At 40.7% G+C, this 22,941-nt stretch overlaps 1 protein-coding gene across 1 annotated transcript in view; it reads right to left on the bottom strand.

Moving 5' to 3' along the window:
• The window catches only part of ATP10A (ATPase phospholipid transporting 10A (putative)), a 116,744-nt gene that overhangs the window by 64,595 nt on the left and 29,208 nt on the right, over positions 1 to 22,941 (bottom strand). Inside the window, exon 2 of the mRNA XM_074858994.1 lies at positions 7,196 to 7,400. Within this exon, the coding sequence (XP_074715095.1) occupies positions 7,196 to 7,400 (205 nt within the window). The remainder of the gene's footprint in view (positions 1 to 7,195; positions 7,401 to 22,941) is intronic.

Below are 22,941 nucleotides of genomic sequence, written 5' to 3'. Positions count from 1 at the left end.
GCCTGGACACCTGTACAATGGAAACTAGAAAGAGTTGATAACCTTGCTCAAAGCTGACCACCAAGGAGGAAGTGAACCATCATTCTTGTGTTTTTATTTCCCCATATCTCCCAGTGTGAGACAGCTGACTAAATGCCATGAGAAAACTGAAGAGTGAAAAATTGTTCTCAGCCTTCCTTTAGGACTTTTAGCTCGCACAAGAGTTTGCCACAGCACTGACTTGGGTCCTGCTCTGCACTGGGCCGTTCTGCACACAGCTGCTACACGTTTGTTTCTCTGTTAGAGAGACAGTAGTTGCTTCCTCTTTAACTAGACACGTCCACGGTTTCCACGCAAGTCATCTCTGAACATGGTACTATCCGAAAAAAGATACAATAAAGGTGTAGAGCTTTTCATAGTGATTCAACACTCATCAGAGGAATCTACTGAACGTTCAAGGCATGACCTCAGACAAAGGGTGTGACACAATCACATTTTGCACTGACAAACACAGGTCTTCTTACAAGAGTTGTTTTTCTAAAATCTTCAGCTAAACTTTAGAACTAAAAAAATAGTTTATAATTTAATATTCTGGTAGTGCACAGGGAAAAACACTGTTTTCTATTGCTTGTTTGTTTTTTTTTTTTAACTCTCTTTTCCCTCAGGGAAATCTAATTTTGGCAACATGTGTGGGATGGAGCACTAATCTGCTGTTTTAACATGTGCATATCTGGAATTTTCAAGCCACTTTTCCTAGCCTTGTGAACATTCTCAAAATACTGAAAAAAAACCCACAACAGATAACCCCCAAAAGATGCTAGAGAGACATTCACGGTTCTTGTGGCCTGATTCTACCCTGTTAAAATACTTACAGTCTAAACAACACTGAGTATGTTGATTAATTCCCATCTACTTGATTATAATAGTGCACTATTCCCACTAATTTCAGGTGGATTATAGCCTTACGGTATCAGTGGGACAAGGAGTGACAGGGAGAGTATAGCTATGTCCTTAGGGTATCAGTGGGACAAGGAGTGACAGGGAGAGTATAGCTAAGTCCATTCTTGTGTTGCTTTAGAAGACTCAGAGTCTTTGAGATAAGAAGCTCGTATCAGCAGGTGAGTTGAAAACTACTAGTCTGCTGGGGAGTTGTGCTGATTTAACTTCAGCTGTTCTCTCAAACTGGGCTAGTTTAACCAATGCAGATGGCTGCACATGAAATCTTAGCTCAGTTTAGGCTAAACCAAAATTTGGAAATTGCTTTTTTCCCTCTTTTTTAGAATTTTTTTTGAGGGAGAAAATCTGAACGCACAAGGAACATCTCCACTGAGATACCAAGGCTGTCCTGTGAGTTGTTTTCATGCAATGAGCATGAGTTGCCCTTCCCAAAGTACCTCATATATAGAGCAGTCTGCAGCCACCAACAGCCAGGCTTACAGTGCAGCCCTTCTAGAAAGCAGTCTTCTCTTCTCTTCTGGACTAGTTTCTGCCTAGGACTCACAGGGAAAGAAAGAGATGTTATAAATGGCTTAATGCTTGGAACAGGGAGCTGTGGGACTGTTCCTCTAAGTCCAGCTGTAGTCAGTATGCTTCCAGCACCGTGCAGCAACAGGTAGGGCTGGAATGAAAGCTGGATCTGTCAATGCAGCCCAGCTTCCAGGCTGGGACAGATGAGCAAACGTGCCTGCAGTAAGCATTGGATCTGAATTTATACATATTCCAGAAGGGTTCACATACTGACTTGTGAGGAAATCAGACTGATGAGTTATTTTGGTGCCAGTCTGCATATAAATGAACTCTCCCAAACAGGCTGACACCAAATTCAGATGTGCTTTTTAGACAAAGTAAATAAGCAGCCACAAAGTCATTTGCAAGGCTTATCTAAACCTGTTTAATCATGCTAGTACAAGCTTGTTTTGAACAAAGGTCTAGTCTTAGGAGAAAATGAGGAAAAAAATATGCATCACCTACCCCCACCATCTCTCAGAGGGATACATGCACCTTCTCACAGGGAATGGCAGCTGCTAGGTTTAGCTTAGCTTTCAGATGAACTGAAGCTTTCCACATAAACATCCAGGACATGGCCAGTGGTTAATAAACCATAACCTGCTCCAGAATCCACAGTGAGTCTTTGTGGATTTTGTTAAAAGGCATACTGAGTAAAAACAGTGGAGCAAGGAAACGTAAATGTTTTTCATGAGTCTAGATTCATACTATCAAAATATCCTAAATCAAGTTTATGAAACCTGAAAGGGAGTTTTGAGCTCTTGCTGCCCAAGCTGTATCTGCTTATCCACTCTCTGAAGAGTGGCTGACACAACGTCTCAGATGGACGGAAAACATTCCATAAGCAACTGTGGAGGGTGTGGTGGCACAAGCAGCCTGCAGAGTAGCACAGAAAACACATTGATTCCTCCTACCTACTGTGTCTCTTATTAGATCCAGTTCACCCGAAATGGCTGCTGTGACTCGGCAGCAGCAAGGGTGGGTTAGAAATTAGAAGGAAACTGGTGGAATACCAAGAAACACTCGTTTTTTCCAAGAGATGCTTACTGGTCACTGCTAACACTGTTACATCACTCACAGTGGGATTTAGCACAGTGCTTACTCCTAGCTGCACTCGCCATCGTGTCATGCTGCACACATGGATCTATGTTTCAATGTGAAGACAGTCCACTATCCTTTTGGCTTTAAAGATGGAGCATGCAGAAATACATTTCTGACTATTTTAAACATCTCTAACACATCCCATCGCTGTAATAGTTGGATAACAAGACCACAGTATTTAAAGTCTCAGAGGAAAAAATGTCAACGCCTGTGAAAAATCTCCTGTTTCCTTTCTTCTTTTTTAACCTACTCACTGAGTGATTTTCTTTTTTCTTGACTATTTTGAGTGTACAACAATGAGGTATACATTCAAACTGGTATCTTCTTACATACAAGCCACAGAGGAATGTATCAGTGACTCTTCTCACAGCTTGTGTACTGACAGGGTGTAGAATCATGTACAGAAAGTACAGGTTTATGTCAGACGGATCACATTCGTTAACAAACATGCAAAGCTAACAAGCAGTATGTTCCCAGTCTACTATAAATTACTCAGACAAATCAAAGCAGCACTAAAATAAGCAATATTTTTGGTCACTTGTGCTATAAAGGAAAACAGTTCCTTGGAATTCACAAGCAGAAAGGTCCAATCCAAGCCCACAAACGCTGATCTTGGATCTTCTGAGCATATGTTTAGAGTAAAATAATGCCTGCAAAGCACTGGAGACAAGGATACAGAACAGCTTCTATAATTGCTTATTGCTGCTTCGAGAGTCGGGCTAAAAAGAGATCAGAACAAAGGTTTGGAAGGGAGAAACTGCAAGACCTTTTACTCTCCGAGACTATGGACCCTCTACACTGTTAATGCTGAAGAGAGACACACAAAGATCCTTCAGAGCATGCTGGCAGAACGGCTGCCCTTCCGGAGGACAGCTGTATCCAACGTAACAGCGTTGGGCTTGCTGGCCTCTGGAGAGGGCTTTTGGAGAGGGTACTGCTGTTGCAAGAGGACTGCCCAGTGCACATCCCACTTCAACGATTCCAAATTGGCAACCAGGCTCTCTGTGACAAGCAGCTCAGTGTAGACCTGTGGGACTGTAAATTGCATGGGTGGGCACAGGGCAGGGACAGAATAAGGAAAGCATAAAAGTGGCTTAAAACAACTGTTCCTACCTCCACCTCCGCTCCTTTCCCATGCCCAGAAGAGTGATGGGTATAGAAATAGCTATCCTTCATCGACCTGCTTCTCAGGCATGTGCTTGGAAGCTATCAGTTAGTTCATACAAGAAACACAGAAATGCCAAGATTTGTAACACAGCTTCTTTTAAAAGCTTGAGATACTGTTACAGAGACATTATTCAAAGACAATTATGGACAGCTGATATTTTAAGAAACTTCCAAAAAATCTGTGTTTCTTGTCCTATGATAAGCCACATGACCAGGCATGTCATTCTGTAAGGGGGGTGGGGCAAGAGTTCAGCAGTGTGGGAAAGAGAGGGTCAGGACTACATAATCTATTTGTTTGTTTTCCTGCTTGAACAACAGGGCCGCAGAGTGACATGGAACCAAACAGCTATAAACATAACAGAGAGTTGTTCTGCTGAGTACAATAGTAATATAAAAATGTAAAAGCATTCTTTCCCAATGCATGAACAGGTTGGGATGCATGTCCTATAAGAGATTTGGGAATGAACTTCTCTGAGGTTTGGTAAAAGGATGATTAGCATTTGATGCAAGAAAATTTTGGTCTTCCAAAGTATTTTATGAGATCTAACAATAAACTCTCTCCAGTTGTGGCAAATTAAGACATATCCAGATAGGAACCGAACTTCACTCCAAAAAACAGGCATCACCTTGCTATTCCATGCTACTTGGCTGTGGGCCTACTATTCATCTAACATCTCCCAGGCAGCTCCCTCTATCCCACTGCTTAGCGTCTCTCAGCAGGGCAACACCTTCAAGAACCAGTAAGAGCCCACCCCTACTAGTATGGGGTGAGGAAGCAAATGCTGCTGCTGCTGCATGAATTAACAGTGTGCTCAGAGAGGTTTTGGCCAGGACTTTAATGAGGATGGCAAGTATTCTGCTGGGTAACTTATGGGATGCTGTTACAGAGAGGCTCAGTGATGCTGCAGCTGCAAAGGACTTGGTACTTGCAGGTGTGCAGTTTGCCTCCAAACTCAGTTGACGCAGAAACCTGGGTTTGGGTATTTCCTACTTTCTCAGCTATTTTAAGAGAGGGGAGGTAGTCACATGCGGTTTTCTTACAAGCTCTCTTTCAGTACTTGACTTCTTGGGGTCCATTGCTGTTTTCACTGGAATGAATGAGCTTTCTGTCACTGACCCCAGTTTAACCCTGACAATTTATTATGGACCTCACTGCTACTGTAGCTAGGCATCTGTGATCTGAAATTTATTTTTAAAAATTATTTATCCACATATTTTGGAGCATACCTCTGAGATAGAAAAGTTCCACAATCATCTTAAAATACAGAGAATTAAGATATGGAAGGAGGATGGGCTGGAAATGCAAAGTGTGTTACGTGTCTGCAGAGCTGACTTAAGTATCTATATAACTCATTTCCTCAGTAAAGCAGGGTATGCTGAGCAAGCCATGGCACGTATACCCTGATGTGCTGAGCTGCCTGGCACATAAACCTAGCTTTTCTTTCCTAGGTAGGCACTGTTTCCTCAGCCTTCTTCCCTAACAGGGTCCATTCAGTCTCTGATAACCTTTAACCTGTTTGAGGAGGAAATGGCACTGCCGCTCACTTCCGCACAACAGTCTAAAGGTTACAGGTCTTGCCAAACTGTACAAAACCCATACCTGAAGTCTTTAGCTGCCTGGTTTGGATCAGGAACTGAAACTTCAGTGAGTATGCTAATCATGAGATTGCAGGGGTACTCCCTCCTAGTTTTCCTGCTGTATTAATGCATGCATTTGCTGGTTAAAGACAGAAGAGTGACTCCACAACTGATGGCTCAGGCACACATCTAGGCATCACAGCATCCAGGAGCAGGGGAGTCTGTAGGATTGGCAGGTCCCCTTTCAGCCCATCAGCTTCCAGGAATCACACTCCTAGTTCTGAATCGTGACTCTGCTGACAGGAAGCCGGGGATCCTGTATAAGTATAAGGGACTCCTCCGGGCAGCAAGGCTCTTGAAAGCCACTCCTGCGATGATCTGTACTTGGACACATCAATTCCTTTCACTGTGTTTACCAACACCTTCTGCTGTGTGTCAAATGTTCTTGGATGACAGAAATCCAACCATCTGCTGTGGATGAGTGGAGGAACTGGTGCCTTCCCAGGTTTTCCTTTGAGATAGAGCTGGGACGTGCTCTTAGCTTATAACTGTACCCACAAACACAAAAGCATCCCTGTATTCCCTAGCCAATATGAAATCTACAGTTTTTGTCCTACATAATGTGCCTGAGGTCATGTGGGAAGTCTACGCTGGCAGAGAAGTGGGATACATCATCTGAGTACCTCCCTGAAGCTCTACCCACTGCGAGAAATTTCGTCTCAGTGGGAACAGGATGGGATGTTTGAGAAGCAATTCAATTAGCTTCTTTGAAACAATCAGAGTTTTTGAAACATTTGGCCTGTAGCTTATTAAGTTTCTTGCCATGGCAGTAGCTGCCATGTCATGTCTAAATTCTATGTGGAAATCACTGATGATTAAACAAGTCTTTATCTCATGCTTTTACAAGCTATTCAGAGGAAGGCTCTATCTACCATAAAGAATTATTTGGAAGGCACACTGACTTTTATCCTATAGGTTGGATTGTAACTTCATTAATGCTGATCTACCTCAATACAATTATAGGCTTCTGATAGGCTTCTGATAGCTTACCACCTTTGATGACAGTGGTAAGGGCAGCAGCTCCCATTGTTTGCAAAATTTCTCAAGTGAGAAGAGCTACTATTAAAAAAACATGTAGCTGAGTTCTAGAAAATATTTTTTTTTTTTCTGATGAAATACAGGAAACTGGGGTTAGCTGGCAAGAGTGATGGGAGAGGAGGGCATACAAATAAATACTATTTCAATAAGATTATTAAAGCAAGTAAAACTTCAGGTAATTTCCTCTAATTCTGCTGACAGTAACTGATCTGGATTTTGTTTTGTTTCAAAATAGTGCTGTTGGGGAGAGATAAGCACAGTGAGAGAGTAGTAAAACAGTTTTCCAGCACAGACACCTCCAGAATGCATGTGTGCTGTCCCTTTAAATCTTACAAGCTTTAATGCTCCAAGTGCTGGAGGGATATTCTGCAACACTGAGTTTCAGGCAAAATTCCTAATTGAAACTGATCTGGTTTTCAGGCAGGAAAAGTACTTGTTTGTATTTAAATATCTTCTCACTGGGCAGTTAAAATGTGTTTTCAAAAACCAAGCTACAATAGAAACCATTAAAAAACCCCAACATTTTCCAACCGCACACAATTGCCCCAAATAATTCCTATTCAAATTCAGGGAAAAATTATGGTAAAACTTTTGATACTATGAGGTCAGCTGTTGGCAAGTGTTAGTATTTTAATGACAACCATAACAGTAATTCATTAGCACTACTAGGACAAGCAGATTTAGCTGGTGTGGAGTAGACTGGTGAACAGTTCACTTACCTGAAATAAATTCTTATCTTAAATGAGAGGTAGGAATGGTGACTTACCAGCTCTAAAAATCTCCTCACCACCTGTCTTTGTTTTAAGTTAGTTTCACCATCCAGGTTAGCTGTTTCTATATGGCACAGCCCGTCGGGATCACTTGAAGAGAGCAGCAATATGTCAGCGGGTATAATTTCATTACAGCGAAGCTGCACAAAGTCTCCAACTTTCACTTCTTTCCAGTATCTGCTTATGTATTTCTTGTCATTTCTGGAAAAAAAAAAAAAAGTTACAGAACATATATCAAAAAAATACACAGACTGGGGTGCTTCCAGTAAGATCTGGATTGATTTGTAACAGGAGTACAGTGCCTTTGGAAGGTCCCCAGGCACTCTCAAGTTACGCTGCGAAGAGGCAATGCAGGGTGCCAGGAGGCTACTTCCCACTGAACTCAGAACCAGGTCTGAGTTCCCAAGACACTCTTTTAAGGCCCAGAGGACAACATGTTGATGTTAGATCTGGCTAAGCAGGGTAAGCAGGAGCTTCATGCACTCTCCTTTTCCTTCCTCCATGCTCTGAGCCATCGGTCTGATGCCATGAAGGGGAGGGGGTCACTGTCCATACTGGGTGAAAAGGAGTCACTTTCAGGGCAAGGGGGGAACTGAGAACAGGCTTGGGCACAGGACACCTTCTTGGCACGGCTCCTGAATGTCCTCCACCATGTACCATCCCCTGATGCACCCTCAAATAGTTTCCCCTTGTTCCCTCCTTCCAACAGGGACAAACTTTGCACAGTGCTGTACATGATACTTGGATGAAGAAGTCAAAAATCCCCAACTGAAAGGAATTTCCAATATTCATCACAAACATGGAATTACAAGGACATGTCATGTGGAAAAATGCAGTCCCAACTGCTCTACTGGGAAAGGACAATGTCATTTCTTCTAAATATTTCTGCAGTATTACTGTTCTAGCCATAGTGCCGCCTGTTACATAGGCGATTTCTTAGTTACACTGAACCTTTTATTTTGGAGTGTAGTTTCTTTGTTCAAAACCTTACCCACCTGAATTAGACACAGCTACTAAACCTCTCTAGTTTTAAAGGTCATGCTAGTTTGCTAGGTTTTTTACTTTTTACCTTTTTCTTGAGAGCAAGAGGAAAAAGGAACAGGTGATTGCTTATTTAATTCTAGCTAAAACTCAAGGGTTTAGTTTCATGATACGCACAGACTCATGTGCTTTCTTGGCATCAGTGTAAATTGCTTTCTTCTGTTGTGTTTTTGAAAGAAATTAATTTCCAAACAGCCACAATATTAACTTGGTAAAATACCTCCTGAAAATGGGAAGCTGCTATTCTGACACTTTTCTAAACTGTCAGCAGGCCTTTTGCCGTGTGAGCACTGGACGGCTGTCAGCACTGTCACAGTCACTGTCACCAGAGACAGTCTCCTGTGACAGCACTTTAACTGGCAGAATGGGATTCTAATGGGGGGTGGGGGAGTGGCAGCTATCTTATGTTCTTTAAAGTATATTATTTTAAAATACATCACTTCCAGTAGTAACATGAATAAATTTGTAACCAAGTGGAAACATGCAAGTCCTGCCAATGTTGTTACTTTGGAGTTACTGACAGTCATGCCATGCCTAATTCATCCTTGTCATGCCTTCACTGGTGTTACAGGAATTAGTAACTTAATTGGCTTTTATTCATGTATTTAACCTAAATCCAGTACAATAATGTATCAGGTAGCACAACAAGGATGTATCAGGTCAGGTTTTACCTCCCAGAATTTCTTCATTGTCCTTTCCTAACATACAGTTTATAAAGGGAAGAATGAAAATTAGGGCTGTGATTTCTGTTTTGATAAAGGCTGAAAAGGATTTATAAGAGCCAAGTGTAAAACATGATAGTTTAACAAGGGCAGGTAATATACATACTAGGTGCTGAAATTACACTTCACACTCAGGCTGAAACCAGCATTTACCTTTTCCTGCTAATGACTATGAATTGTTTTGAAGCCCAGTGTGCCATAATGTAGTACAAATCACCGCACTGCAGATCTAAACGGTTTGTTAGCCACACAATCTGTAACTCCAAATCCCTTCACATGTGGCTATTGCTCTTCATCCTTTTTTATTTAACTGTGAAACTGAGTGACGTTCAAATGGATGTGTAATGAGTTGCAGTATAGAAGTATGATCAGGCTAAAAATAGCAAGTAGCCCCATACTATGCTATAAGCACTACACTTTTTTATTTAACTTCTATTGTTTGAAAAGCATTGCTATTTTAGCATTTCCTCATCTCTCACATGCTTAGCAACTGCCACAACTGTATACACTGTGACAGGAAGGGTGGATGTCAAGCAACACAAGGCCAAATGGCTCTGCTGGGATAAATGAAGTTGTTCAGCCCGGGGAAGAGAAAGCTGCAGGAAGACCTTATTGCAGCCTTTCAATATATAAAGGGTCCTTATAAGAAAGACAGAGAGAGACTTTTTACCAGGGCCTGTAGTGAAAGGACAAGGGGTAACGGTTTTAAACTGAAAGAGGGTACGTTTACATAAGACATAAGGAAGACATTTTTTATGATGAGGGTGGTGAGACACTGGAACAGGTTGCCCAGAGAAGCTGTGGATGTTCCATCCCTGGAAGTGTTCAAGGTCAGGTTGGATGGGACTTTGAGCATCCCAATGTAGCTAAGGATGTCCCTGCCCATGGCAGGGGGATTGGACTAGGTCATCTTTAAAGGTCCCTTCCAACCCAAAGCATTCTGTGATTCAGTGAATCTATGAATGAAAGACCAGGTGCACATGCACCAGGGGCCTGAGGCAGAGCCCCCTTCATCAGACACACAAGAGAACAATTTGGCCCAGTATTTCACTTGATCAGCTCTCTGCTAACAAGGGTCAGTAGAGGATGGGAAATTACTCCCTGCATGGAAAATTACTTCCTAATCCTCTTCAGCCAGGGTTGCTCTATGTCCTCTAGCACAGCTCTGAACTCACTTGTCTCGTTGCAGACAGTGAATGGTCACCGCCAAGTACCCTCTGTAGAGTATGGCATGATACAGTTTTCAGATGGGGTGATTCACATAGTGGATGCATTCCTTTAACATGCTCAGCCTACACTTCTGAACCCACAGGTTAGCTCACCTCGAGACCACTGTCATACCTCTAGCCAGTACAAACACACCAAGTGACCCTGTTGACACAATTTTGCTGTTGACTTCTGCAGAGACAGGACTTTGTCATCCAAGTTTTGTATCACCTACTAAATGTTTATTCTTGCTGTTATACTGTGCCAGAAAATTGCAGAAGTTATATGATATAGAGAGCTAGGTATGCCATACTTCTTGTAAGAGAAAGGCTGTCTAAAATTTAAGCTCTCCTTTGTGTTTGTAAGGCGTGGCATACACGAATGCTTAAATTAAATTTTATTTGAAGTTCAGGGATTTAAGCAGTTTTGCTGCAGTGTATCCTCACAGACATTATTCTTCCAGTCCCTCATCAGAAGGGGCCCCTTCCATGACTCTGATGGTGTACATTGCATTGGCCTGCTATGATAGAAAACCTGAATTAAACACAGTACATACATGGGTAGGCATATGTGCATCATTACATGTTTGGTGTTGTTTTCAAACTGTTCAGTACCCTTTTCAACTATAGAGCAAACATAACATTTAAGCTGACACTTCAGCTGAGCTCCTCACAGTAATGGCCAGGCTTGGAGGATGCTTGACACACAGAACTGGAATGAACACCAGATCCCAGGGACCACTGCCTTGCACTTGCAGGCATTTAGGTAATGGAGACCACACCCCATGCACTCTTACAGAGCATCAACAAAATGCAGCACTGTGGGTACTTGTTACTCACATAGTGGATGAAAAGCTGGATGTGACCCGGCAATGTGTGCTCACAGGCCAGAAAGCCAATCATACCCTCAGCTGCATCAAAAGAGAAGTGTGGCAGCTGGTCAAGGGAGGTGATTCTCCCCCTCTACTCTGCTCTGGTGAGACCCCACCTGGAGTACTGTGTTCAGCTCTGGGGTCCCCAGTACAGAAAAGACACAGACCTGTTGGAGCAGGTCCAGAGGAGGGCCACAAAAATGATCAGAGGGCTGGAACACCTCTCCTATGAGGACAGGCTGAGAGAGTTGGGGTTGTTCAGCCTGGAGAAGAGAAGGCTCCAGGGAGACCTTATCACAGCCTTTCAATACCTTAAGGGGGTTTATAAGAAAGATGGAGACAGACTTTTTAGCAGGGCCTCTAGCAATAGGACAATTAAATCAAAGGAGGGTAGATTCAGACTAGATATAAGAAAAACATCTTTTACTGTGAGGGTGGTGAAACACTGGAACAGGTTACCCAGAGAGGTGGCAGATGTCCCCTTCCTGGAAGTGTTCAAGGTCAGGCTGGACAGGGCTTTGAGCAACCTGATCTAGTTGAAGATGTCCCTGCTCATTGCAGGGGGGTTGGACTAGATGACCTTTAAAGGTCCCTTCCAAACCAAACCATTCTGTCTCTATGATTCTATGATACTCATCCAACAGTCAGCACAATTTTTCCTGGCAGGGTCCTGTCTGTCCAGTTACCTTGCAGGTGCTTCTGAAAGGCCTTCCTGTCTCTGGTCCTTAATGTTCTAAAATCATCTGCAAATTTTGCTGTATTTTCTTTCATAATTACACAGCTGAGAAATTAATGTTTCTTGCTTTGTCCTAACTCCATCACTACTGTGTGTTCAGTGACAGTCCTCTGCAGTCTTATCACAGGCTTCAGGCACTGCTTGTAAGGGACTCCTCAACAAAAGCTTTCAGCAAGTTTAAGTGAACATCATCTGACCTCCTGGAATATTTTGTTGAAGGACTCGAAGAATTCTGGCAGGAATACAGGACTGGGAGGCAGCATCTCAGTGGGTCCAGCCCCCTCCCATGGTCACAGGACACAGGAAACCCTGACATGGATATTTAGCCCTGAAGCTAACACCCCACAACTCTAGTTCTACCTGTCCTCACTTATCACAAGACTGAAGATACATTTTAGTACCTATAATAAACTTAAGGTCGATGCTGCAAGAACCCAAAGCTGCAAACCATGATGAACCACAGGAAGAGGTCAGAGATACTAATTCTTATCTTTTGAGCCTGGAGAGTTAGATAAAAGTCTTCTAAATCAATATGCTGTCATGAACTACTGCCATTTTGCAAAAGGAACAGACAGATACTGTTGTTACTCTCTAGCTAAATCACCATGTTGAACTATTAATTTCAGACAGCTATGCCCAGCTACCGTAACATGTTGTGGTGGGCTCGCATATTAAAAATATCCATTCTCCTTCACACAACCTAATCTTTATCAACACATTTGCATGCAAAGAATGTATCTGTGAGCTGTGGTTTAAACCCAGTCATGTAAATCTTCATGTTCCTCTCTGCCACAATCAGAAGCAGAACTTGCCAGTGCTTTCACTTTTCTGAGCATATCTTTACAGGTGGACATTGACTGAAATCTAAAGATGGATGGCTGAAAAGTCAGCTGGCACAGCTGCATGGACATCAACAGTGTTGTTAGCCAACAGCGTATGTGGCCCTGGCAGGAGTCGAACTCCTCTAGAGGTTAATGTTCTTTTGTAACAACGAAATGCGATTATCCCAGCAAATCTGCTTTCGAACATACAAGGGAAAGTCTGCAACACCCTTTCAAGTGTATAAGCATGGAGAAAATAACTGCTATTAAAAATTTCTATTAGTCTACCTACTGCATATATTTGGCCTATGTTCTGTTTTGAAGCAGGATAGCCTGCAGGTTTGTGCCAAATTTGAGATTGGTTTGGTTAACAGCAAAAACTAAACACAATGAAGAATACTGATGATCTTTTTTCTTTAAATGTCACTTTTAAATTTAGAAACAAAGAAACTCAGAAATTACATTTTCTTTTCCTATTAACCATTCTTTTTCCTCTTCTGGTCTCCTTTGGAGCATGAGGTGCTAAAGATCATGCCCAGAATTTTGCTTTTTTGGCCATGTAGACATCAGTTTATATCTACAAAAGGCTGAAGATTGCAAACTGTCTCTATTTAAACATTACAAAAATGTCTTCTTCTTTTGAATGTCTTTTAACTGTTCTGGTATAGTAAGAAATTATTCAAAATTACTTAAACGGAGATAACAAAACTACACACACAAAAACTTTAAGAGGAATCTTCCCTCTTGTCTCTTGTCTTTTTTTTTTTTTTTTTTTAAAGTCTGGGGAAAATATCATAAGCAATACTTGGTAAGGAAATGGGAAAGCCATGCAGCTGTAATCTCTTCCACTTGTGCAAGGCCCACATACTAGAAATTTAATAGGTTAAATCGAGAAGATGAAGCTACTAGGTAATAATTTCTTACTTCTTATACTTCTGACAAAAATTGCAGTTAATGAATGGGAATGGCTAATGCAGATTTGCTCCACCAACTCCAGTGAGAGGCTGGGGCCCCTGTGCTTCTACGTAACACTGCCCTAGCTGAGTCCCAACATAGGTTCCTATAGTCATCTCAGCAGGGCTTGTAAAATACATTTAGCAAAAGATAAAGGCTGTTCTCTTGTACCTTTTGGGGTGTTCAGTCTGTTCAGTTTGGCTTACACAGCACACCACTTTCTACACAGGTTGCGGCTGCAACCCAGAGGTTTTTAAGCCTCTCAAAACATCCAAATGAAATGTTGTTTCCCAGTCCAAGCCCATCCGCTGACCTGCTTTTGAAGTAACAATCGTTATCACTTCAAAAGAAATCAGACTCCTTTGCCTTCCCTGCCAGCTGAGGTTGGTCATTGAACCAGTAGACTTTAAAAGAAATACAGCGAGAAATTAAGTCCGTGGAAGAGGAAAAGCCCTCCACAAAACACGGGTCAGCGTTGTTGTGTATGTACACGGCATACTTTGGAGCTGTTCTTGATGTCAGTCAGGTCCTTCCTTTCCATCTCAGAGGCAGAAATAGAGTGGGGTAGCTCAAAAAAACGTATCAGGTACATCTCTGCTCCCAGTGACTTAAAACGTGTTCAAATCAGTTGGCTACAAGTGCTGTGACAAGTCTCCTGGTTAAGATCAAGCTAACTAAAAAAACTTGAGGCTAATTGGCAGGGCCCAAGCAGAGCAGCAACTCCTGAGGGAGAACCTCAAAATGTAACACAAACACAGAAGGTTCACATCAGGCCAAACTATCTTCAGGGAGGCTCCAGCATCCAGCTGTTTCTCAACAGGTCTTTCATGCTCATACAGGCTTCCCAAACTGTCTGTTCTTTCCCTTGCCTGGGCTGGAGCCCTCACCTTCGATCCTCCACCTCTCCTCCTGACACTCCTGCAGATGTGGAGAGGGTTCACACTAACTGAGCCCATAGCGCTCTATTAACACTTCAGTGGCAAGCAGAGACTTTGCATAACTCACCACAGGCTACAACAGCAGATGTGGTGGACGGCACTGAAATATGTGCACAAAACTGCTGTGTTATAACCAGTACCAATTGTGATTCGAAAACTACAGGTGTAGCAGTTCTCTGAGTTTAAAAACAAGAGCTATCCATGATACCAAGGCATATATTACACAAAGTCTGAACATGCTAAGTATCTATGGAAACACGTTGAGAACCATTTGGGTACAATTACAATGTTGTGGCAGAATGAAGGAAAAACATGTAGCATAAGTTAATGCCAAAGAAGGTTACATAATGCCCAGAATATGTCTCCATTCCACCACAAATGATAACATCTGTTTCTATGAAAATAAATCATGAGGAGGCTCTGAATCTGATATTAATCAGACAAAACAGATTAACAATGTGTTCTTAAGAAATGTTGAAGAGAACAAAATCTCTCATGACCGAAGTTTCTAAATAGAAGCCTTAAACTTCACATTATTTTAAGAGCACTTAAAAGTTTTCTTGTTTTCATGGACTTCAAATATTCTTTTTAATTTTTTTGGAGGATTATAAAGTGCAAACGTATTTTACAGTTGCTAGAAGCAAATGTGTATGTATGGCAATGACGAGGCATAAAGGTGCCTTTTATTAAATTCACACTTTCTGAAAACTGCTAATTTTTCTGTTACAAGTCAAACTTGCTATTAAAAAAATGTACCCAGGAAACCTCAGTAATTCAGGTTTATAATGTGGAAGTAATAATTTAACTTCTTTTGGCAGTGTTATCTCCATTATACCTCATGTTGAAAGAAACCTCACTATTGTTCACTATAATGAAACATTTGCTACTCGGAATAAATGATTTTTTAGCCAAGAAACTTGTTGCAATAACAACATGAAACACAAAAGCCGAACATGTAATGAAACTTTACACAAAGTGAAGAAAGAAAAGGCTGTCTTCCAGAACTTGATTTTAAAACTCTAGGACTGTTTCAGAGAGACATCTATTACCAATTTTTTTTTTTTAAGTGGTATGATTTTCAACACTCCTATGCTTACTGCCAAAAATACTAACTCCTATCACTTTTCCAGTTAACAGATATACTGAGAGAGAAGACTATTAGTTGCTTATACTTAGCAGGATGGATAGGTAGTAGTTAGTATTGAGGCTTCCTAAATGGATATCACACAAGGAGGTGGAAGAAGTGGAAGAACGGCCTGGATGTAATTTGCATTGAGCCCTCCAGACATTAAAACCCAGTGTCAGTCACCTCCATACTAAAGCCACAAAGCTTTCGATAGTTTGAGATATAAGAACTTCTCATCTGAACAAAGTAATGCAACAAGTGCTCGTCTTCAGATGTCTTCTGAGCCTCACCAAACACAACCCTTGCAGTTGACAACATTGCTCACCGGTACCTAGAGCAAAAAAGCAGATGCAAAGGCTATGCCTACCTCAGCAGAGGGCTCACAGCCAGTTAAGTTTCTCATCCTGAATTTCAGAGCCATCATAAATATTAAGATCAAATATTTACATTACAGTGTTGCTCCAAGCCACTGCAAAAAGATTCACCTGAGCTTGGTGCTCTGCAAACATGGAAGGAGAAACGATCTCCTGCCTGAAGGGAACCCACTCAAATAACAATTACCTAATGACACAAATCGCCTGTATCTGTGCCTGCTTCCTAAACAATTAAAGAAAAAGCAGGAACTCATCCAAGGGAGATCTTAAGTGCCAAATTTTGGTAAGACATGAGCTCTGTGTAGAAGTCTTCCAGGGTCCTTGTCCTCTAAGTCTATAGTTAATGGCATGAAGACACTTGGGAAAACTGAGTGTCTAAAATTCAGGTGCAAGCTAGATGCATAAATCCAGTGGACTAAATCCCCCATTTGGTGCTCTCCCACTGCATTTAAGCCAGTGCAATCAGGTGACCATTCCAAGGGAGCTCTTCATATCTCAATGGTACATCTTAAAATGTAAATTTAGCACAGCTCTGCAAAGTTAATGAGGAAAAACACATTCTTTAACAGATTCAGGCACTTCAATGGAAATTTTTTTTCTTCTCATTCCTCTGGTTCTACACACCTGCCTCATTTGATCTCAGAACTACCTGACACAGGCCATTAAAAATGCATTAATATATTCACTATGTATACCCAGAAAAGCCATTTGTAAAGAACTATTAAAGAAAGGTGCTTCCTAAGTGCAACAGTTTTTAATTGAAAAATCATTCCAGTTCTTTTAGTTAAATAGGTAACAGTTGAAAGAATTTTTTCAGGAAAGGTATTTATTGTTAATTACATGCACAGCCCTGATGGAGTTGTTCAATGATGCTCAGTTTGGGAGATTATTTTTCTCCACATAACTGTGCCATACAAACACATCTCCTTTAAAGCTCTAAAGCTCACATGTTATCTAATCACTGCACAAAAGCACACTAGAAGTTAACATAGTTCAGCTATTTTATGTCAACAAATAATTAGTGAAAGGAACATTAATAATTCACCACTTTCACATTTAAGAGGCAAAATCAACATCCCAGACTGAAGAATAAGTGTTCAATTTTCTCCAACTCCTCCTGAAAATTATGAAGTTTTACATTTTCCTTCCATTTCTGTTCTTGTCTGGGTAACATCCATCCATGAACATCTATCTCATCTGGATGTTCTCATCTGTTCTAAAGTTCAGGCTGAGGAAGAACATTTACCTATCCAAATACCAGCTGAGATTTCAGTGGGTCCCAGGGTGCAATGCTTGCATTCAGAACAACTGAGATGATGCTTTGCACGTTTTTGCCTCTAAATTTCTTCTGGCTGCAATTCCAGAAATTAGCTTTATCCCACAGACCAGACTTTGCTATTTCCAGTGCCACACAAAATTAAACTGTTTAAAGAACTGGTAATGATAAAAAAAAAAACCCAAAAGAAAACCAAAAAACCTTTTGCCTATAATATTATTGGAAGAACCTTCCAGAAGAAAACAAAGTTGGATGCTACTATATATTTGCAGAACATGTTAACAGTTCTTCCTACTCTGAAACTAAGATGTGAAACTGTGTAGTATGTGGGTTTCTGATTTGCAAGGATATTGGAAGCATGCTTGGTTGTACTCTTTTGTCAATTCTTAGGAATTTTATTTAACGAGTTATTAAGGAATTACTTTTCTCTCTGTCTGTGGACATGCATTCAATGGAGATTGCATAAACAGGGAAACCGCAAACTCAGGCACACTCAGGCACACCTCTGTTGACACTGAGAGGTAGAAAGGGAGATTTAAGGTGCTATCCTGGATAAAACTGTGGTCTATCTCCACATCTATTCAGTTAGATGTCTGCACCAAACACGCCGAGGCAGGTACAGCGAAGAGGACAGTTTTACCTGGCAGTCCTGGATGCCTGCTGGTTAGCAGGCAAAGCAAACTGGACACACCTGTGTGCTTCTGTGATGGTGAAAGGTTTGGCAGGTTTTGTATAGAAACATCGACCTTACCTTGAATACCAACTTGCAAATAGAAGAGGCCCCAGAATATTCAGAAGTCAGCCTAAATGTGTAGCATAGTAGCATCTGGCAAACTTTTGTCAATCAGATGCCGTACGCTGCTTTCAGAGCCCTGCCACTGGTATGACTGGCTGTCCTATGCCCTGATACAAATTCCCAGTGGGGTGAGGTAACACTTCACTTGTGAGCCAGTGCTCATACCCCATCACACTTAAGCCTTCCTAACTGGCTATGGCTCAGCAGAAAGGAGGTCAGCAATTTTTGGGTAAATGGGTTCTCAGAAGTTTCTTCCTGATCTGGAGGAACAGAAGGGTCAGCTAGGGACCTGAAATATGAACATAAAGATCTTTTTATTTAAAGCCTTCTTTTAGTATTCACTATGATTATCTCTTCTTTGCTGCTATTTTTCCATGCAGTTTCTTAAACACAAGAGCTATGAGACTTGTCAGAAGAGACATCTCTATCACAGTAACTGAACCAAACATAGAAGAGCTGGAGGTTGCTGCAGTGTTCTCACTAGTGCATGTACTTGTAGCCAGAATGGAAGAACTGCCTGACATTTTTAATTTAAATCTACAAAGTCGCTTTGTGAGAAGCAGTATCAGTATAAATCCCTGGGGAGACCCTGATCTGAAGCATAAACATCTATCGCTCACATCAGTACATCCCCAAGAATGAAGAAGCAGTAAAAGGCATTACAACTCAAACGAATTCTAATTCTTCCATGTAGCTGGCAGGAAAATAGGCCTTAACTCGTACTTTGGGCTGATCTGAAAAGCACAGTTGAAGTTTTAAACATAGTGACTTATCTTAGGCTATATGTAACCAATTTCTCTATATTTAGCTGCTCTCACAGGTTATGTAGCCTGTCTTTATGTTTCTGGATCACTGCTTGCCCCAACAAGACAAGAATACTAATGTGAGGAAAAGCAAAGAGCCTCAGGCTATATCTTAGTACTAAAAGATGTTTAGATTACCACATTGTTCTCAAAAGAAAATAAAAATGTGAAAATCTCTAAAATTCTGGTATAAATAATAACAAGGTGCTTCCCAATAATGCTTTCTTAATGAAGATTGATAAGGCCACACCTAAACTGGGACCTGGGAGCACTTCCCAATTTCATGACTGAGTACACACGCTGCATTAGATTCTGCCTTAGACTGAAACCAGGGTGTGCATAAGCCTCGATTTGCTATGCTCTAGGTCCTGGTGCAGTTTGAATTCAGTCTTATATAAGGCTATTTTACAGAAATTCACAGAATATAAAAATGTTCCTCACTTCCATCAGAGAATAATTAGAAGACCAAACTCCATGCAAATCATATGCAGTGCTATGAATTTTTGAAGGTTTGAGTCAAAACAAGTACGTCTACAGATGCAAATTTTATATTCAAAATTCTTGGTGAAAGTAAATAATAGAGATCCATATAGAAGAAGTGAGAACCACAAAATGCAAAATTATACTATTTAAAGGAAATGTAGGATGCCTTTAGTAACATTTGAGTAGTTCAGATTCAACAACTTGACTACTGTTGATACCTACCTATAAAAAAATCAGGATAAGAATAAATTTAATGTTTTCAGTGTCAATTTGACTATACTGAGAGCCCCTCTTTTCACACTATCTGTTGCTTTCCTTGAATTAAAGATGCTGGTATTCATCTCATTAATATTCCAAACTTACTGGAGCCAGTCAATGAGTGTAGTTGAATATGAAATACTAAGCTAGAATAATACTTTTGTTTTCACAGAGATAAATGCACTGCTTTCCTGTCCCACTGATTTACAAGCAAAATGACTATGAATAATAGCCAGCCCAATGGAATTATGAGCTACAGTCAGCTAACACAGACAGTACATCTCTACCTGTTAACATAGTTATTCAAAGACCTTGTAATTAAAGAGCACTGCAGGGCGTAAGTCATCTTTGCCACTTCTCCACAACTCCTGAACTATCATCAATAAAAAGGGCAATTTATAAAGAATGACACACCATCTATATAATTTTTGATAGCCTGTTTCCATCAGTTTACTAGCCCAGACGTTTTCACAACAAAATATATATTTCCATAATAATTTCCATATAATTATCCACACTTTTTAAAAATCATTGAGGCAGTTATAATCTGAATATTTTCAAGAATTTATTGGTTGTCAGAGGTGTACACATTTGTACATAGTTAAACAAAAACATGCACACTTACAAATATAAACTCTTTTTCACTATTGCCCTATTATAAAGAAGTAGTGACATTTGTGAACATTATTTCATGGAAACTCTTATTTAATACATTTTGAACAATTTAAAATCTAAGCAGGCCAACTAATAGGAATGGATATTGTGCTTTGATTCTTTTCACATGAGAGGGTTACCTCATCAAGTTCACTCTTTCTTGGTAATTACTAGATAAATTATTTGCAAATAATATTCTCAGAACTAGAAAAAAATGTTTGTGCATGATTTTCACTTACTGTTCACTGAACTCCAAAACCAGGCTACAAATCTTGGCCAAAATTCAGCAAGGTACTTAAATATATATCTATACTCAGGTGGAAAAGCATTCTTCCTGGCCAAGCTCCAGAAAGAAAACTTCTCTGTAGTTCGCATTCATACCTGCCTTGGGGGGGAAATGATAAAACACTGAAATTCAGTACCCTAGGGGAAAAAAAAAAGGGTCTTTACTGCAGCCGAAAGAAGAACGTGACTGGCTGCAAACAACTCTGCTTCTGAAATGCTCAGAAACTGAGCTCAGAGCAAGCAATTACAAAGAGACTATTTATTGAAAGGTTTTGAACCATGGAGAGGGAACAAACAACCTAAAAGAGCTTGTGAGATCTGAAACACCTCAGCAGGTGGCAGGCCACCCTGGGCGTAGGCAGAAAAAGCAGCATTCAACAGCCTGGCATATACTGAGACCAAAACATTTGTGTCACAACCTCTAGGCAGAATCTAACTTAGGCAGGAACATAAGTTTTAAAACTGAACTTCAATCTGATCTCTCAATGTGCTATTCAAAGTTAAACCAATCTAGTCCTGCAGATAAAAGTTGCAGATCTAACAAAAGAACTTTTCATCCTGAACCCTTCTCCCACAGGTCTGGAAGAAATTCAAAAAGAAATGTAAAAATTTGAATCGCGTCTTTTTAGAGAGCACAGAGGTCTTCAAATTAGCTGAATTTTAACACAAGTCCAATTCTTAAACTTCCTTTGCAGACTTTTGTCTCTCCCTTGTACATCGCCATTTCCATCTCTATTACTCAAACCCATAACTGAGGGTTATTTTTCACTCCTTCTCTGCCCATCATAAAAAACCCCACATCTTAAAATGTGTGCCTCTCTTTCTCTTTCTAATGCCAAACTCTTATGACATCAAGACACTCATTTCCAGTATTGCCTCCATTCTTTTTCCACACTGGTTTTGCTACAATCACTTTCCTTCTCCATCCTTAACAATTAATGACTTTGAACCCAATGGCTCCCCTTTGCTACATCTTGAAAGCTAAATCCTCTCCAAAACACCTTCCTCCTCCTTATTTACCCCTCTGGAGATGGTGATCTTTTTTGTTGGCACCTCATGATTGAGGTGTATCTTTTTTTAGGACTCCTCTAATGGATAAAACACTTTTCCAGACATTAAATAGATTGCATTTAGTTCCACAACTGTGAGGTTAACCAAGGAGAATTCATTGCAAGGAAGACACCCCAACTTGTAAAACTCCTAAAACTGAAAGTCATGGTTGCAATCTCCCTGTGATGTGGGTCTTGCTCATCAAAGGAAAATAATCTTTTATCTGCAGGCAGTAATTTAGACCAAGCTGCTTTGTAAATGCATAGTACAAATTCTGAAAATGCTTTCCCAACTACCCTGAAAAACCATTCCATTTCTTCTGTAAACATATGTCAAGAGTTACTTGTGTCACCAGGACAGAAATTCAGTCTAGACACCTTCCAACATACAGCAGGTCACTCCATCAGCATGCTGCTGGCTGCAAGCTGTAGGCAGCGCTTGGTCTGTGTATGGAGACAAAAGCCATATACCACTGGCACTTTCAGAAACCTCTGACCTACTCTGCTAGTTGAGCTGTGGTATTAGAGCAACAGAGTGGTGTGAGAAGGATGTATAAATTCTTCAGGATTAAACTAAATATTGTAATTTATTTTTTCCTAGTGTAATCCAAACAAATACATTTCCTTAACATTTTTAGACTTATATTCATTTATTCTGCATAAAAATAAGCAGAATTTTATGGAGGACAGGAAGGCATCTTCAGTCATTTTTTGTTTAAGATGAGAAAAAAAAATTGCTATTGGCCCAAATCCTTGTTTGAGAACTCTACGTACAGAGTGTCATTTTCCTTCATCTTTTCAAACAAGAGGACACAGCAGAAACAGTGACATGATCTTAATCTGAGAGGCAATGCTGTAGGCAGCTCCAAATTCTTCCTGTGAGCATGCCTTCAAAAAATCCAACCTGATAAATTCTAAAACTAAATGGAAACCACTGTGTTCTGCAAGCGTAGAAGTGTCTGTCACATGCATATTAATTTCTAACAAACAATTTACTATGAAATATTAAAGATGTGAATATTTAGTCTCTGGAGACTGTCTAATGAACCATGAGAAAGGGTGGCATTCTCTAGCAAACAGGTTTCTACTGCCTATGCTACTGCCCATATGCTACTCCACCGCAGCTGTCAAGCCACTGGAGAAGGCCAGGCCACTGTAACATACCGTTCACCTGCCTTAGTCTGAGGCAGCACCAAATGAGACTCCTGCAAGAAACTCCATTTGGCACTTTGTGCAATGGAGCTACATTTGGGAAAGGTGCCTGTGGAATCAAACCAGCTTAGTTACAATGCAATTAATTTTCAATGCAGACTAAAAGGGGACTTCCAACCCTAAGCATTTGCCAGCCT

This window comes from Strix uralensis, chromosome 2, assembly GCF_047716275.1.
Source record: "Strix uralensis isolate ZFMK-TIS-50842 chromosome 2, bStrUra1, whole genome shotgun sequence".
NCBI classification, from domain to species: domain Eukaryota; kingdom Metazoa; phylum Chordata; class Aves; order Strigiformes; family Strigidae; genus Strix; species Strix uralensis.
Note: the sequence above shows the minus strand (reverse complement) of the source record. Positions and strands in the feature narration are given on the sequence as shown.